We start from the raw sequence: 17,216 nt of genomic DNA on the forward strand, positions 1-17,216 counted from the left end.
CTGTCTGAAGGGCACTCCTATCGTCTCGTACGTGGGGCAGTAACACAAGAGATGTTTGGCCGCTTCTTCGACACCACGTGTGCTACAATTGGGACTGTCCGCCATTCCAATTAGGAACGAATGGGCGTTCGTGAAAGGAACTCCTGCTCGCAGGCTGCAGGACACGCTATGCTACTTCATGGACCGGCGCGACTTCCGCAACGAGAGCCACCAGTGCCGGCTCACCATGGACGCCCTGGCGAGGGCCAACAGCTCGTTCTCGGTGCCGCGGGAGCAGGTGTTTCCGCCCGGTTCCGTGGGACCCGACACGCTCCTGGTGCTGCTGTCGTCGCTGCGTCTGGAAGGACGCTGGAAGAGAAGCTTCGCCGTCTCCAGGGGCTCCGCTGGATGCATCCGCTGGATGCCGGCAGAAGACAAAGACGGTACCAGGTGACGGCGCACTCGTCGTCTCCGCATTAACGTCTTTCCACCCACCGCGTACATCCCAGTGACTATGGCGTTGTAAGGTGCCTCGATTTCCTCCTCGCCAGAGCGGCGGGTGACGAGGCACTCTATGGCGTTACGCTACTGAGTTCCCAGTCGTCATGGTTTCGATTCCCGGCCGCGGCGGCCGCACGTCGATGGGGGGGGGGGGGGGGGGGTGAAATGCAAGAACGTCACCTAGCCATGCTCGAAATGGTTACCCTATCTTTATTTTATCGTCTAAAGTTGCAGTTGCTGTTACAAGTTGCATAGCGAGGAGGGGAGAAGGGGGCACACCGGGCTCCTGCTCCCCCCTTCCCCCCCTAAAAAAGATAGTCTGTGTTTGAATGCTGCATGCCCAGCCTCCTCTCCCCCCCCCCCCCCCCCCGCTTCTTTCGAGAAAAGTATTTTTCGCTGGCTGTTACGACCACGTTCCCATCTCAATTCCTTGCTTTTTTTCGTCACAATAATGATGAAGATGCACATGTGGCTTAGCCAACCGCGCGGTGGCGTAGTGGCTATATGCGTTGCGCTACTAAGCCAGAGGACGCAGTAGCCAATCCCGGCCGCGGTGGCCGCGTTTCGATGGTGGTGAAATGCAAAAAAAAAAAGGAACGCCTGTGTACCTACCATGCATTGGGTGCGCATTACAGAACCCCGAGTGGTCAGTATTAATACAAAGTCCCTCGCAACAGCGTACCTCAACGATCAAGTCGTGGTTGCGGCACGAAATAACGCCCCAGAACTTAAACATGAATGCTGCTTGGAAACATGCGTGCTCACGGCCGATTTCTAACCATCAGTGAAATTAAGGAAACAATACCGGCCACGGCTGTGCCGATACAAATGACTTCCGAGATGGGCGGCGCAATTGTGGGCAGCGTCACAACATCTCTCGAGATTATACCGATACGTAAACCTGGCCTCGTGATGCGTGGAGCATTACGACCACTGTTCTACGTGGGCACGGCGCATAACTTTGAGTGCAGCTTTATATTAGCGATGTCGGAAGCGAGTGCAAGGCCGCGAGGGCGTAGCTACAGCTCGTTTTATATTGATGTTATATGAAGCTATCTTCAAAAGTAATATAACACGAAAGTGAAGACACAACATTCCTAAACGCATCTGTCTGGGAAACAGATAAGTATGTCTTTAAAGGTCCAGCACAAGTCGCATTGCTGTAACTGCGGTAGGTTTTTTTTAAATATATATGGTCACAACTGAGACAAAGTTGGCAAAAACCACATATCTCACGCTTATTCTTGGGCCTTTCTTCCCAAAGCCTACGTATCCTACCGTATAAATATATATATTTCAGGTCTACAATCGATAAGCTTTTCAATTGTACATACGACAACTTTATACGTATGTATTTGCTGGAAAAGTCGCAAGAACGGAGTGTTCGTGATCTCGCAGCGGGCCGGGCATCTAAAAAAAGAAGATTCGCGAAGAGATGCCCTTTAATAACAAGTACAACAAACCTCCATGGTAACCAAGTCACCGGGACATAATGTTGATATCATCCATATGCAGCATTTCGTTAAAAGCGGATAAGATAGTCATAGTAACGTGGGAACCCGAAAGTTTTCGAACAATGCGACATTTCGAATAAAGCGATTCCGGTAAGATGAGGGTTTTTACCGCGTGCCACGCCTTTCATTACGAGCGTTCCCACACAGGGTTCTCACGATGCGTTGCACGGCCCCGTTCCGCACGGCCGACTGCGCCGAGCTGGAGGCGACGCTGGTCGAGGTGCCGTACGAGAACCCGCGCAACAGCATGGTCATCCTGCTGCCCACCGGTCCCGGCGGCCTCGCCGTCCTCGAGGAGAAGCTCAGCGCGCCGCTCGTGCTGCGCTGCATCGACCAACTCAGGGACGCTGGCGAGGTCGAGCTGTCGCTGCCCAAGTTCCGCATCAGGCACGTGGGTTTGTGATCGAAAGCGGACTTGATCTCGGACGACAAGAGAGAAAAGTTGGAGGACGCTTAAGCTTCGCCTTTGAGACTGCAACGCGACGGCATTCAAAGACACCTGACGGCTTTTCGCGCATCCCCTGCAACTGCAGCTTACGTAACCGTAATGTTTACCAGGAAACGCCGGCGGCGAACGCTATGCACGAAGGAGAGAGGGCGAGCTGTCTGGTAGAAACGCGGCCCCTACTACGAGCCGTGGATGCGCGGAGGCGAGCGCCATCTGTATGGTGGCGCTGCAAGGAACCGGGCGTAGCGCGCCGCCCTATGAATGGTAGAAACGCCGCAAAAGGGGTTTATGTTCGAGTTTTCTCGTAATTAACAAAATTATATTTTCTGGTATATTCAAATTACAGTCAGACGTTCTTATGTCTGTAGGTTGTGGTTAGGGCGTACATTACAGTTTTTCTGACGCATCTTACTTTGAGCAATTCAATTAGTTCAGTAACGCCTCTGCGCCACACGGAGGGCTTGCGTGGTTGTGGTTCGGAATGGCTTTCGCCAACCGAATTCCGACACAAGACGCTGAGGCGCTTAACATTAAAAGGTATCAAAAATTTCACAAATGTACAGAACTTGCATCGTGCAAGAACTACGGTAATACTCTGAATTGTAAGCTTGCGGGCCCTCCTCTAGTGGAAACAAACAAACCAGTGGAAAATCAAGCTTGTTTAATTAGTTAATTGATTGACTGCTTGCATAAGATTATATATATATATATATATATATATATATAAAACAATGCCAACAATGATTCAGCAAGCTATTAACCTCAATCGAATTTCAAGTGAAAAGTTCGAGGCAAGTCAAAAGAAACCTCACATGATGTGGGTGACAAAGCTCTGGTAATGACACTTTAAGTCTCTGTGGGTGTGGGGGGAGGGGGGGGCGAGGGGGATCTTCCCCGAGCGCCCCCATAGTCGGCGCCTATGTGTAAGTGTAGCGCATAAAGATAAATATTGCATGATATTCAAGTTATGACCAGTGCTGCCCGTAAGCGTAAACACTGCATGCGATTACGCGTGTCATGGGACGAAAGTGAATGAATGAATTTGGCGTTTATTAACCCGACTCTTAGGCCTAAGCGGAAAGGGGTGGGTAAAGGAGCTGAGGAGAGAAGAGGGACACCGTGGGAGTCAGCGGCCAATCCCGACAATGCAACCCGGAGCTCCTCAAAAAAAGGAGGCGAATGACGTTCTGTTTTAGCGGGATCCGATCCAGGAAATCGGCCACCAAGGGTGCTTGGAACGATGGATGGTAATAAAGACAATTGTACGCATCCCATTGAGTTTTCATAGCATATAAGTAGCCGCTTCGCGGAAGCGATTAGCCCAAATTGATTCTGACAATTGCGTTAGATCTCCGCTTTTTTTTTTTTACTCGACGAGACGGCATCGAGTTTCTGCCACTGCATGAGCTAGCTATAGTCGGATACAACTTTAGAGAAAAGGGGGCGTTTACTCCTCCGAGGCGGATGCACACGAGCATCCACCAATGGGCGCGCACTCTGGACCGACGTCATGCGCCGGACGGCCGGTGACTTCGCCGCTTCGGTCATCTGGGCGGGGCCTCCCCTTTTTTCTAAAGTTGTATCCGACTATAGTTTCAAACAGCCGAATGCACCTTTAACGTCACCATGAACGTGCGTCTTCTTCGCGACCGTTGAAGCGCAAGCCATTCACCGCCGCTCTCTGCAGGCAGGTGACCGACCTGACGCAGGTTCTTCCCTTGCTGGGCGTCCACGAGGCGTTCACCGGGGAGGCGCAGCTGGACCAGCTCACTCCGGCGACCGGCAGGGGCATTCACGTGTCGTGCGTCCGTCACGTGGCCACCGTTCACGTGAGCCACGCCGGGGCCCAACCGGCGGACGCGCGAAGCCGCGGCGGCATCTCGCCCGCGCCGGCGGCGTGCGCCGTCGCCAGGAGGGTGGCCGTGGACCGGCCCTTCATGTTCCTCGTGCTCAACCGGAAGCCCGACCTGGTGCTCTTCCTCGGGTCCGTCACCACTGTCGGCGTGTGATTCCATGGACCCGAGAAACGGAGTAGTGTAATGTCGACGCGACGCATATCGCATCGCTTTCCGATGCCGCATTCGCAAACGTTTTCGCTCGTTTTCCTTTTGCGGTATATTCCAATGTCTTCAATAAGTATTTCAATTGTTCTTCGCATAATAAAACTAGCCAGTTATCGCATTATGCAGCTGCCGGATTATTGGCGAACCAATGGGAAGCGGCCTTCGTTGGAACCTTCGTAAGTGGCGCCTTCGTAGAGGGCGGTAGTTGTCTGGTGATCCTACAGATTCAGGTTTCTTCATTCGGATCCTTCGAACGACGGTCGATGTTGCCACGGTACCGTGTCTCAAATGCGCTATACCCGTTGGAAGTACTGGAAGTGGGCTTTTCCACGCCATCAGGTTGCCCTACACAAGATGGCCGCCATGACAGGCTTGCTAAGAGCGAGGATGACGTAAGAAAGAGGTGGTGGCAACGATAGCGGTGCCACCTCGTGCGTTCCTTCTTTATTTCCTCTTGTGTTGACGCCGGCCATCCAGCGTGGGTCAAACTAGACGTGTGGGGAAGTGCAGTCGCAGAATTTCGCATATCTGCTACGGAGCAAAGCGAAGCTGCCTTCTCCACATGCAAACCCTTGCGGCGGAGAAGCTAGATCTACGTGGGACGCTTTGTACACTGTGTGCCCCAGCTAACACTGAGCAAGCACTATTGGGACCGACCTGCGACTTTCTTCGTACGATGGGCCGGTTACCACGGTACAACTGACCTGCGATACTGTAACAAATCGCGACATAACAGATTTACTTACAAAATATAACGCCACACTATAGCTACCTCTAAATTACAAAAGGAATGGAATAGAAGAAAGTGAAGGTCAGTGCGCAGAAACGGAGCTCGGAGCACAGTGTCTTCATCAGCGGTTTATTCCGTAACAAAGACTAAAACACGTGTCACGCGCTCTCGTGAGCAGCACCTCGCTTTCCTTTCTGTAAACGCGTGTTTTACTGCAGGAATCCGAATTGGGATATAAAAGTGGTCTTTTTAACGGCGCATTAGAGAAGGTGATATCAAAACAGTGACACGTACAAATGTTCTATAATGGCATTCGAGCGAATTGTGACAGCGAAACATTTTGAACTGTGTAAACAGCGCCGTGCTGATAGGAAACGTTCGCGATGCGGTACTGTCGTACTGCGACGATGCCTCGGATACAAACATGTCGATGGACGTATACCGGTGAATGTAAACGGACTGACAACTGGCCGGAATGTGTTGCGAGATGTTGACGGAAATTAAATGACTATGAGTTATTGTGATAGAAACCAGCGCGCTGTTCGCGATTTAATTGGGAATTATAACTTTAAATTGGCAAATACAGTCTCAAAAACCAGTAAGTGGCGCAAACTACTGGTGAAGCCTTGCGGGACTTCGGATGTAGCATACGACCCGCCGTGGTTGCTCAGTGGCTATGGTGTTGGGCTGCTAAGCACGAGGTCGCGGGATCGAATCCCGGCCACGGCGGCCGCATTTCGGAGGGGGCGAAATGCGAAAACACCCGTGTGCTTAGATTTAGGCGCACGTTAAAGAACCCCAGGTGTTCGAAATTTCCGGAGTCCTCCACTACGGCGTGCCTCATAATGAGAAAGTGGTTTTGGCACGTAAAACCCCATAAGTTAATTTTTGTTTAATGTAGCATACGACATTACTGCACGTAAGTCGGCTGCTATTAAGTACCGCATGCTTATTGCTTAAAATTGCAGTTCGAATATTAAATTAGACGCTTGCAGCTTTATTCTAAGCGTATTACGAGGTAAAGAAAGCCCATGCTAACGAGCGGAACATGCACCCCACAATGCATGGCGGCGCACATGCTGTTGTATGTTGTGCACGCGAATTCGCGAGCAAGTACTCGGAGTTTTGTAGTCTCCCTGTGATGTACAAAATGCCATAAACTAGTTGTGCCCTAAATAGATGCCCGCACTACAATGATAGCACACGCGTGGCTACGGCAACATGGTGAAGCGTAGCCGTGCAAAAGCGCCGTCACGCTTTCCAGAACTTGGCTGAAAAACACTCTTGTATGGTTAATGACCAAGGCAGTTGAACGAAAACCACGAAAATACGTAGCTATTACTGTAGAAATAAGTTAACACTTCGGAAAACATGAATCGCGGGAACATCGGCTTCATGAACAAAATAATGCTTTCTCACAATTACCCGCCGTGGTTGCTCAGTGGCTATGGTAGCCTTCCAGCAGCCTTCCACTCTTGAAGGCTGCTGAGCACGAATTATCCGGCTAGATAAAATCCCCAGCGCGCAACGCGCCGAACTGCTTGCGGGAAAGGCGGAGGGAGCGGCTTCAGTAGAGGTTATAAAGCGCGCTCCCTCCAAATCATTTTTCTTTACTCCATGATAGTGATTCTAGTTCCCACAACGCTGGCATCAAGGAAGGGTCGTTTTATAACCGCCTTGGCTGAAATCGAGGCATCCAAGGCGTGATGATTAGCGCCGGCAGCGGGGGGGGGGGGGGGGGGGGGGGCACGCGCGCTTGTCCACATGACCTTCGAGATAGGGCGTCGAGCGTTGTAACAACTAGTCGCCCGACCTCGGGGGTCATGTTAGTCTTAGGCAAACACTCTAAAGTTTGCACCCTTTGGGGTGTATTTTGTCCCCAAACAATAAGCGTCGTCTGTCTTACCCGCATGTCCTTTCTTTAACGCTGCGAGCACGGTACTTCCTAGTCCCGAACGGCTTGCGCGTTATCAGCTTTACACGGCATTCTCGACAGGAAATTAGCGAGCGCCGAGTTTTCGAGAGAGTAAACGCAAGCAAGGCAGATGACGACTATTGTTTGGGGACAAGTCCCAAAGGGTGTAAACCTTTTTTTTTATAGCGAGCGTTCATGGTATCCGACTGTGCCACGCCTCCGAAAGGCAGCAGATCACGTGACGTCCACACCCGCCTTCTCAGCTCGCACTTGCAGCAAATCACGTCCCCTGCAACACTCGGTGCACGTGTCGCGCATGCGCCGTCGCGCTCTGGACAGCACGACAAACGCGCGTTGAGTGACCGTGTAGCTGCTATCACAATAAAGATGTTCGATATCTTCCCTTCAATATCGCTTGGAAACTTCAGCGCCAGTACTTGTGTCACGGTGACTTCACGAATTTAAAGGTATTTTGGCCCAATTTGCCGAGATTGAATCCCCGATACAAGTGTGCAATGACTATTACTATTTCACTCGGTAGACATTGTGACGTCAGGATGGGCTGCTGCGGAAGCTATGGGGCAGCGTCGACACCTGCCCGAAAACAGAACATGCACCGGCCACTTTGCGATTACACAAGCGTAATCCACTAAATGCTTTTAAGCATTCCCTGTAATTTTGGGGTAGCCCGCCTTGCGTGCAGTAGCCACTGGGTGACCTCAAGGCAAAAAGATATAGGACTGTTGTGCCATAAAATTCCGCAGCAAGAGGGATGGTTGAAGCCATAGAGTTTCTCACAATAACACCTAGAGGGTAATCTGGCGCCACCGTCTATAGGAGTTTCTTAAGGGGGCACCGTGCCGTCTAGGAATGACGGTATATGTGTCTGCGAGGTTCGTGTTGGCTGGTGTTGTAAGAGGCTTTGTCTAAAACGTGGATATGGCTACGCAAATAACGCGTTCTCAAAGTAAAATCTTCATAAAATGTTTCCATTTACGCATATTACATCTTTACTCACCCACGATGCATGACCAAGCGAAGAAAAGCAAGAACAAACGACAAACTGTTTCAAAGCGAGCGCGAACCTTGTCGTCTGTCCTCCAACTTTAGCGGCCTGCTGATACATTTTACGTAACATGTAGTCGTACACACAATAACAAGTTCTCATAGTTAAACAAAACATGTTTTCGCGTAATAATGAAGCTAAAACAACTCTTCACGTGCTGTTCTAGTAGAAAATGATTCATTGTGGCAGATGGAACGGTACTTGCCGAGCGCGTCTTCAAGGCGTCCTGTCTCTACGAGAACGATGCCAATCCGAATCCACAATATACCGGCATTCCCATGCATACCACAGCGCAGCAGCCCCAGATTTCCCTCTAGGTAATGTAGTGAGAAACTCTATGGTTGAAGCGTTAAGCGATGCCATGTTAATTCAATGAACCCTGCGAAAGATTCCAATCATTTGAGAAACTACCAGACACCTTGTGATCATTTTCTCATGTACACCTTTCATGTTAATTTCTTTCTGCACAATTACAGTGTGCAAGAACTCTTGTTCCGACATCCGACAGTAAACTGCAAGAAATATTGACAGTGTTGCAGATTTTGTGTTGTCTCTGCAAACCAAACCTAAATGAATCTACGAATCCCTTCAGAGAGAAGTATGCAGGAACAGAACAACCCAACTTTCTTATATGGAGTTCTTTAGATGAATGTGGGAGACTGAGGCTTCACTCTACGTTATTTAGCTAGAGGAATTAAGTGAATGTCTGTAACCAAATCCCTTATTTTGAGGGATTACCTGTCCTGTTTTTTTAATGCAAGAGAGGGCTATAAACACACAAAGAAACACTTGTATATAAACCCTTGCAATGTGCCATATAATTCATTTTGTAGTAAGGGACAACAGCGCCAAAGAGAGACCCCATGAAAAATTGACTTGGCAAAGAAGGCATAGAAGATGTGCACTTTTATTAGTTATTTACAAAGAGAGCAGCAAAATGAGAGCTTTCACTCAAAGCCGATACATAATAAATATTGCCAGTCCATAGCGGTCACATGTCGATATACGATTGTAGCCCCAAACCCACACGGGGCTTAGAAAATCCTCCATGCTGGCAAAAAAAAAGTAAATGGACAACACGGCACGAATCTGTAGCTGCACACATAAAAGGTTCGTCATATTGCGGCAGCCCACGTATGCAACAATCGCCACTCCAAGCTCAAGGACATCTCAGGATGCATAAGGATGCTCCTGCTGTCGTATATATTATTACCGATTATTTGTATGCACTATATATTCAATCTGCAAATAAATGTAAAAAGTAACAACATGATGGTGATGTGCCCGACACTCTGGCATGTGCGTAGAAAAGGAGAACTGCCTTGTGAACTATGCTAATGTATGGCATGCGAGCTGTGAATGATGTTTATATTTTGCAATGAGTTAACGTGTCTCAACAAAACAGATGCGCATGGATTTGCATAATTTCAAAAGTTTTCCGTATTAAAGATATGAAAATGATACCAGCTCTTTCTTTTTTTTCATTCCAGATACAGAAATCATGCAGAATCACGAGAATGCATGCAGGTGTGTTCAGTAAGGATGCATTAGCAGATACTGTCAAAGTGTACGCAGATTCGCAATGCTTCAGGAAACAAGAAATAAGGCAACCTTGCACAAGATTTTTTGTTGACGTAATTTGCCCAGCTCTTCTGTAATGGTTCTACAAAAGCCTACTAACTCTGATAATGGTTATGTTTATCACTGACTTGCAGTGATGCATTTAACTTGCAATAACATACTGCATGAACGACTCAACACATGACAAAGAACTTGTTCTGAATGATGTCAGAAAGCATTAATTTTACTCCAAGTCATACTATGTCATACTAACCCTGTTATGTACACTTTAAGCAATTTGAAGGACTGTATGGTGAAAAAGCTATGCTCATCATAAAAACCAGCCTTTCCTTCCTTGTTTCCATCTCTCTTGTTCCAAGTTTCTAATCCTCAAGAAAACGGAAAAAAAACATTCTTGTCTCATCAATACTTTGTACACAGACTATAACTACAGAAGAAAAAAAGACACTGCGGTGAAGAAAATGCACTTGGGCCAACACATTTTCAAACCTGACCATACATCACACCCCCAAAAATTTTGGCAAGAAACCAAAATGTACACAGTACACTCCACACCTTTGCTCGTACCCAAGAGGTGTGAAAAAAGACGGGAAGCTACAATGATGCTACGATAGATGAAATGATGAGGCCGCAAGCAGCCATTACATGAACTCGCCTTTCTCATGTGCTGTACATAACTTGTGCTGCATGTTACATTATACATGTGAACCACATGACGTGGTATTCATGTGGCAACGCCAGCTATGAATATGGCTCACACTCGAGTTACTCGTTACCTTAAAGCTTGCATGTGAAATGATCCTGCCGGCTTGGCCCGATTCGCACAACTGTGCACCCGAGACGTTTCGAGCTTAACGTTGAGCAAGAACTGCTGCAACATGTAGTGGCAATGGTGATGCTCTCTTTAAACTTTGCAGCTTAAAAAACAAACAGCGTTTCCAGATTCGTGAATGCTACCTCCACTTGAAGTTCGCTCTTACTTGTATCAGCTGTGCTGAGGTCAGCCTTGAATGAAGTAGTGACGGCAATTCAGCAATGCTTCTAAACTACTCCTACACTAAGCAGTTGCATGTCGGTTGCATAATACGCACCTGTGTGCCTCCCTTAAGCAATGCCCTCCAGGCTCTTAAGGATTGATAAATTAAATGGAATGCCCCCTTAACTCCAACACCTTTGAGCACATATTGAAAGTGTTCCGATTGCAAAATTTCAGGCATATCGTGAGGGACAATTACTGAATCGTAGTAACCATATAAATTGGTGCTGGATAAGGAGGGGGGGGGGGGGGTGTCAATGCTTCTTTTTACTGAGCAGATTTGAGAGTGATATTACAGTCGAGCATATTTCTGAATACAGCAGGCAGTGCTCCGCAAACATCCTAAACATACAAAGCCCACAGTATGATCCAAAACATGCTCCACAGTATGTGTTCAAATAATTTCATGCACACACACAGCACACAGAACCATGCAGCTGTCAACTGACCTAGCTGCATCGAAACATCAATAAGGTAACAAAAATCTTTGTCTGATTTAAAAGCAGAAAAATGAACAGCTGCTCCAAAAATTTATGAAGACGAAAAGCTTCCTACCAGGCCTTGGCATGAAAGCCAGTATTGCAATGTGTATAGCTTAAGTTGCAACTAAAAATACGAAGCAAGCCCTCTTGATTTAACAGCTTCTTTCATATCTGCGGACAGCTGTAACGTCTCTTGAGATACATTCAAAGTGCTTTATGCACATGTGCAGAGTGGATGTGTTTTCATTTCACAAATTTGCAGAAACCAACACTTCAAATGCACTTGTACAAACATGCAATTGCGTATGCTTCAACGTGCATTCCAGATGCCATGAAGTAACTGAGTGAAATGTTAAATGTGAAAAAAAAAATAATAATGCACCATGTTTACATCAAACAATCGCAACCTACCATGTGCCACAATACGAGCAAGCAGTTGGTAAAACATTGCAACAAATGTAAACAGTGCTAAAATAAAAAAGCACTCTCACTTTGAACGGTAAGCATAGTAACATAAAACAGCTGCAAAGTTCTCATTCATTGTTGACACAATAAAAATAACAGTAGGCACACGAAAAACGTGAACTAATAAGAGCATGTCAGTAACTCCACAAAAGACACTGTCTTGCATTCAACATCTACGACCTCTGACCAGACAAGCAAAACAACAACACCCATTTAAGTGATGATGACCTGTTGTTACAAATGCCTATTTCACAGCCTGCTGGCAGACAAGCAATGAACAGACCTGCTGCTACAAGCAGTTTCATCATTTACTGCCAGTGAACGGGATAGTCTGCACTGAACTGTGTTGAAAAGTATGTGCACGTTCAGCAAAAGTTAACAAGCACCGGGATATATAAGCACAGCGTGTCATGCACTTTGCGTATAAAAGCTCGCAGAATATTGCTCGATTCGTTTTTCATTCACTTTTACCATGCGCTTTTGATTGAATGTACAAATAGCTGCAGACCACAGCTGCGTCCCCAGAATGCACAATATTAATGCAGCAGGCCCGTAACCCTGTTGAACGAATCACAATGGAAGTGTAACAGTGACATCCCTCATTTCGATGCTGATAAGGCTGAGCCATTAACGCACAATTGTTCCTCCACTAACTGGCAGTATACATGCTACCCGACATTTGCCAAGACAAACAGGAACGAACATACCAAAAAAGAAAGTATAAAAAATGTAAAAAAGAAAAAAAAGCATGTGTAGCTCATGTGTTGTCTTTCGAGGAAACTTCGATCTCGCCAGATACAGCTGTCAATTCCCAAATACACAATCTCAGTGCAGTAAAAACAAGAGTCACTCTTCACAAGAAACACCCACTCCGCATGCAGATCATGTCGATATGAAAAGCTTTGATGAAATCAATGACTTGCCCAGTGCTAAGCACCCAAACAACGCCGGTAAAAGAAATATTCATGCAAAAAAAGAAAGCTAAAGACAAGCAATGTAACATGGCAAGTTGCCAGCATGCTTTGTCACTGCAACTGCACATACCAAGACGAGCGTTCAAAATTGCCACGCATTTAGGGCCTTAACATAATTGTAAAACACCGGAAAGATAGCTCCATAGTTTGTTTGCACCCCCAGAAGCAAGCATGCAAGAAAATTCAAGCTCCCACCTCATCACAAATGCTATTTTGCAACTGTCTCTTCAAGACACTAGAGCAATGTCAAGTTAACTTCCAGCCAAAAGAGGCAGTTATAATATAGTGATCCATAACTATCAGCATAAGAAGTATTATCGCAATAAAGGATTGCAGTGTGATACACAGCAAGCACACGTACTAGAGCGTAACCACAATTATCATATCCTGCAGCGAGAGCATCTGCTGCTCAAGACGAAGAGATGTGCGAAGTGAAAACTTTGAGACAGTTGAGACAGTTCTGGCATTCTCAGCAAACTTTACTCACATCGGGAGTGAATGCGCCTTGTAAATACAGTCAAATCCCTCAACTCCATGGCAAACCGTGCGCAAGTCACAAAAATGGCATGCTGGTGCGAAAATTGCCGCATGCAAATGTACAACACACAGCTATAGTCAAGTCACCAACATGAGTTATACATATCAGCATCGCGTACAGAGGTGCGTCACAATGACTGCGATAGGGTGACAGTTATGTCACTGATGACTGACCGCACCACAATTGCTCGTGCAACAAAACACTTTGAACAATCGATCCCAAAATTTTTCGGTGAGGCTAGAAATCAGAAATGTGAAAATTACGGCACAGCAGTTGGAAGTATGACCTCTGCACACAGGTCCGGCGCCACGCACGTACACACAACACAGATGTAGCAGACGCTAAGAGCGCGGTCACAACCTCAACTCTTCGTAGACATTTTCACATGCCTCGTGTATTGCTGTTAAGCTTACCTTCTTTTTTTTTTTTTACGTTTATCACACACTGAGGCCTTGCAAACACCCATGCTCAAACCAACAGGCACACTCGAAGTCAAAATGGACTGCAGTAAAATTGCCGATGTTAATGGCTTTCACAGAGCACCTATGTCGTTTCGTACGAGCTACTACAATGTGGAACTTCAAAATGCAGAATCACAGCCTTTTCTCTCTTCCATTTAAGTCTACATGCAACGATAACCACGAAGGCCATAGTCAAAGCCAAGAAATGATCCCTTTGTAGGCAGTTCCTTTGGTTTTTTTTTTTTTTCAAGGTCTATTAGGACAGTATATTGACCTCATGAGCCATGGCATTAAACAAACAATGCAAGAAATACTGCAAGAGTATACGAAATATTCTGCATTAAACCTGGTGCCACTAAGTGCAAAAAAATTTGAAAGCGTCGCACAATGGCAACTCGATGATGCTACAACTAGTACTCGCAACATCTCCGTGCAGAACCATCATAACAGAGCATGACAGGAGAGAGGCTGAATAAACGATCGTTGCCCAAAGAAGGCGCGATTCCTGGTAGCAATTGTTCACAAAGTGGTGGAGACAATGTAAAACATAGTCGGAACTAACTTAATTATGATATCGCCATACTTAAATTTACGGTTGAAAACAGTTGCTGCTTAAAAAGAGAGAGAGAAAGAAATAGCGGCTTCAGATGGTGACCAAAGTGAAGAGAGACCTTCAAGTGCGCAACACACAGCAGTAATTTGGGACAATCTAAGCTAAACCTGCCACTAAATAATGTGGGCCTAAGCTGACCTGCACAAGGTAAATCATGTGAGAGCTTTACAGAGTTTGTGGTTGAGGCACGTCAATGATCAATGTCTTCAACGCCTAACTTGTTCACTAAGGACATAGAAAAGAATAGCACATCTGTCCTTCCTATGAAAATGCTATGTCAAAGCCTTTGTCAAAAGAAACAACGCTGACAGGGGTGACTTTGTCAGGGAGTACAGTCACTGGACTGTGTTGGAGCACCTCAGAGCTGTGATCATGAGCTGAGTAGTTCCACTATTTCTGGCGAAAGCTTTGCACTAGGCACCTAGAGTCAAACATTAAAAAAAAAAATGGGGGGGGGGGGGGAGAGGGAGAACCATATTGAGGACACCATTTATGGGGGATCTTAACGAACAGTGCTCATGAAATAACAGCTCACAGTGTGATAATTATGAGGCGATGATGTCCTCCAATCATAGAGCGAGAAGAAAACAAGAATCGCATGCGCATGGGGTGAACGGTGACGCTGAAAACGGACTTTGTCAGATCTCACGGACACAACAAGCAACCTAAATTTTGATGAGAAACCAGACAATCCTTTCGATGGTGCAGTGGGCAGTGTACAATCACATCCCGACAGCGATACGGTGACATCTTATTAGACACGTACATACCTCAACAACCAGTCAAACGATGGCCGCTACCTCTGTTTTCCAAAACACATGACAGTAACAGTCAATGCTTATGTCTGCACAACATGAGTTGGTTCAACAATTATCAAGAAAGAAAAAAAAAAAGAATGGTTGCGCCCCTCGAAGTAGCTACAAATTACTTAGCCCGCAATAACCACCATTGGCAGTGCCAGCATGCTCATATGATCTTGCCAAATAGAGTTGCACTGATTTTGCAGAGCAAACTGATTACGGCGTTGAATCGTACATCTACATCCAACAACTGCATATACAACTGCTTTCACTGGCAGCAAGCGACGCAAATAGCTAATTTGATTAGGACCGACAATCACTGGTTGCAATCAGAATAGAAGAGACAGCGAGAGCATCTTTCTTTTTTTTTCATATGCCATTTTCTCAGCACATTTGCATGAGCCTCACTCAGCAAGCTGATTACAGCATGCTCCCACATTTGCCTCCATCAACTGCCCACACAACAACACACTGTGACATGTAATGCGAAAGATGGTCACGACTTTACAAACAATAGACAATCACAGGCTGTGAACACAAATGACATCCGAATTGCCTTTTGTAAGTCACCCTCTGCATGTTCGATTCCTTGAGCCACATTCAGGACCGTTTCGCCACTGGGAAATTCCAACGCCCTGGCTCCCCGGAGCCAATTGAGACCCTCAACAGTGGAGGAATTTTCCGGTGTGTTGAAACAGCCGGGACAGCTTTGTGTCACTCCTGTCGTGTTGTCCCGTATCGTCCTGGGCGCAGAGGTGCAACTCCTTGTCACGTGACTTCGAAGCGTGCGGCCCAACTGTTCCTCTTGGTGGCCCTCGCAATTTCAGACGACGGCCCACTGAAGCACTGCGCAGTCCCGTCCGCCCAGGGAGATGAGGCGGTTGTCGTCGGGCAAGAAGTCCACTGCTGTCACGTGACTGCTGTGACCACCATACATGTGGCTCAGGCACTGCATCAAGGCAGAAACAGGGGAAGCAAGCCATTAACTTTCTAATGCATGCGATTATTCGAAACTCTCGAATAACAAATCGAATATCGTCCCGTTCGATTCGGTCTTGGAATTGAATACCCACTATCCGTAAATACTCAAATAGTTTCTCAATATTTCAATTCTTCAAATGTGTGTGATCAAACACGAATGGATGGATGCAGCATTTGTTACAACAAAGCTGGCAGAAAGCAGACTAAGTGTAAAATTGGAGCAGAAGTATGATGAATTCCATCCCTGCAGCCACACCAGCCAGAAAATACAAGAAGCTTCATAGTGGAGCAGGCTAGTTACTCAGGGAGCCAGACCAAACTGGATAAATAGCAATCCTTTGCAACCTCCGGAGAGTCTTCAGTAAGCAAACAAACTGCTTATTTGTTGCTAATGCTCCATTTGTACTTTTAATAAGCAACGCTTCTCAATGTGCAATGTAATAATGACAGGAACTTGCTAAAGCTGTGAATGCTAGAATGTGAGCATTGTCTTATATTAATGGCGAAAACAGCAGTTCATTATTTGAGAACTATATCTGAAAGGCGTTCAATATTTGATTCGACTCACTACTGGCACTATTAGGTTCAGTCTGAAAAATTGCCATTCGCATACGCCCCTACATAATTAAGGCTGTGTTCAGGATAGTTGCAACTGCATTGACGTCAAACTTCAAGTCCGTTTCTTCACTAACTAAACCAGTTATTACAAGTGCTTATTTGTAAAATACATGCACACTTTCAAAGACCAATGAAATTTGTGAACCTCAAGGCATGGTTCCTTCAGATTATACGGCAGAAGGGAAACAATCACGAAAGAAAAAAAAAAACAGGAGGAAGTTTCACTAGATAATTTTGAAGCCAAAGAAAAAAATATTATAAAGTAAGGCTCTTGAGAAATTGGCTCGCATCACGTGATAGGAGGGCGTTAATTTTTAGCCAAGCTCTCGCATCGCATAAAGTGGAGTGGAAAGTGCGACACCAGTCAACCGTGACGAAGGTGTCACTAAAAGCTACCATTAACCACACAGTGCCTTGAATGGTCTGGCAACCACATGCAGCTCACTCCTCA

General features: G+C 46.4%; 2 protein-coding genes across 11 annotated transcripts in view; one reads left to right on the forward strand and one right to left on the reverse strand.

Moving 5' to 3' along the window:
* Nucleotides 1-4,626, forward strand: part of LOC135899093 (ipis-1-like) — a 48,185-nt gene extending 43,559 nt beyond the window's left edge. The window contains exons 4-6 of one of the 2 annotated variants that reach the window (XM_065428369.2): nucleotides 154-429; nucleotides 2,142-2,385; nucleotides 4,134-4,626. In XM_065428369.2, coding sequence (XP_065284441.1) covers nucleotides 154-429; nucleotides 2,142-2,385; nucleotides 4,134-4,451 — 838 coding nt within the window. In that variant the 3' untranslated portion in view covers nucleotides 4,452-4,626. The remainder of the gene's footprint in view (nucleotides 1-153; nucleotides 430-2,141; nucleotides 2,386-4,133) is intronic. The other variant, XM_070522388.1, reaches the window with a different exon arrangement.
* A 4,478-nt stretch (nucleotides 4,627-9,104) lies between these two features.
* Nucleotides 9,105-17,216, reverse strand: part of LOC135899091 (echinoderm microtubule-associated protein-like 2) — a 228,170-nt gene continuing 220,058 nt past the window's right edge. For all 9 annotated transcript variants that reach the window (XM_065428364.1, XM_065428368.2, XM_065428360.2 and 6 more), the window contains one exon: nucleotides 9,105-16,115. In XM_065428364.1, coding sequence (XP_065284436.1) covers nucleotides 15,990-16,115 — 126 coding nt within the window. In that variant the 3' untranslated portion in view covers nucleotides 9,105-15,989. The remainder of the gene's footprint in view (nucleotides 16,116-17,216) is intronic.

Source organism: Dermacentor albipictus, chromosome 7, assembly GCF_038994185.2.
Source record: "Dermacentor albipictus isolate Rhodes 1998 colony chromosome 7, USDA_Dalb.pri_finalv2, whole genome shotgun sequence".
Taxonomy (NCBI): domain Eukaryota; kingdom Metazoa; phylum Arthropoda; class Arachnida; order Ixodida; family Ixodidae; genus Dermacentor; species Dermacentor albipictus.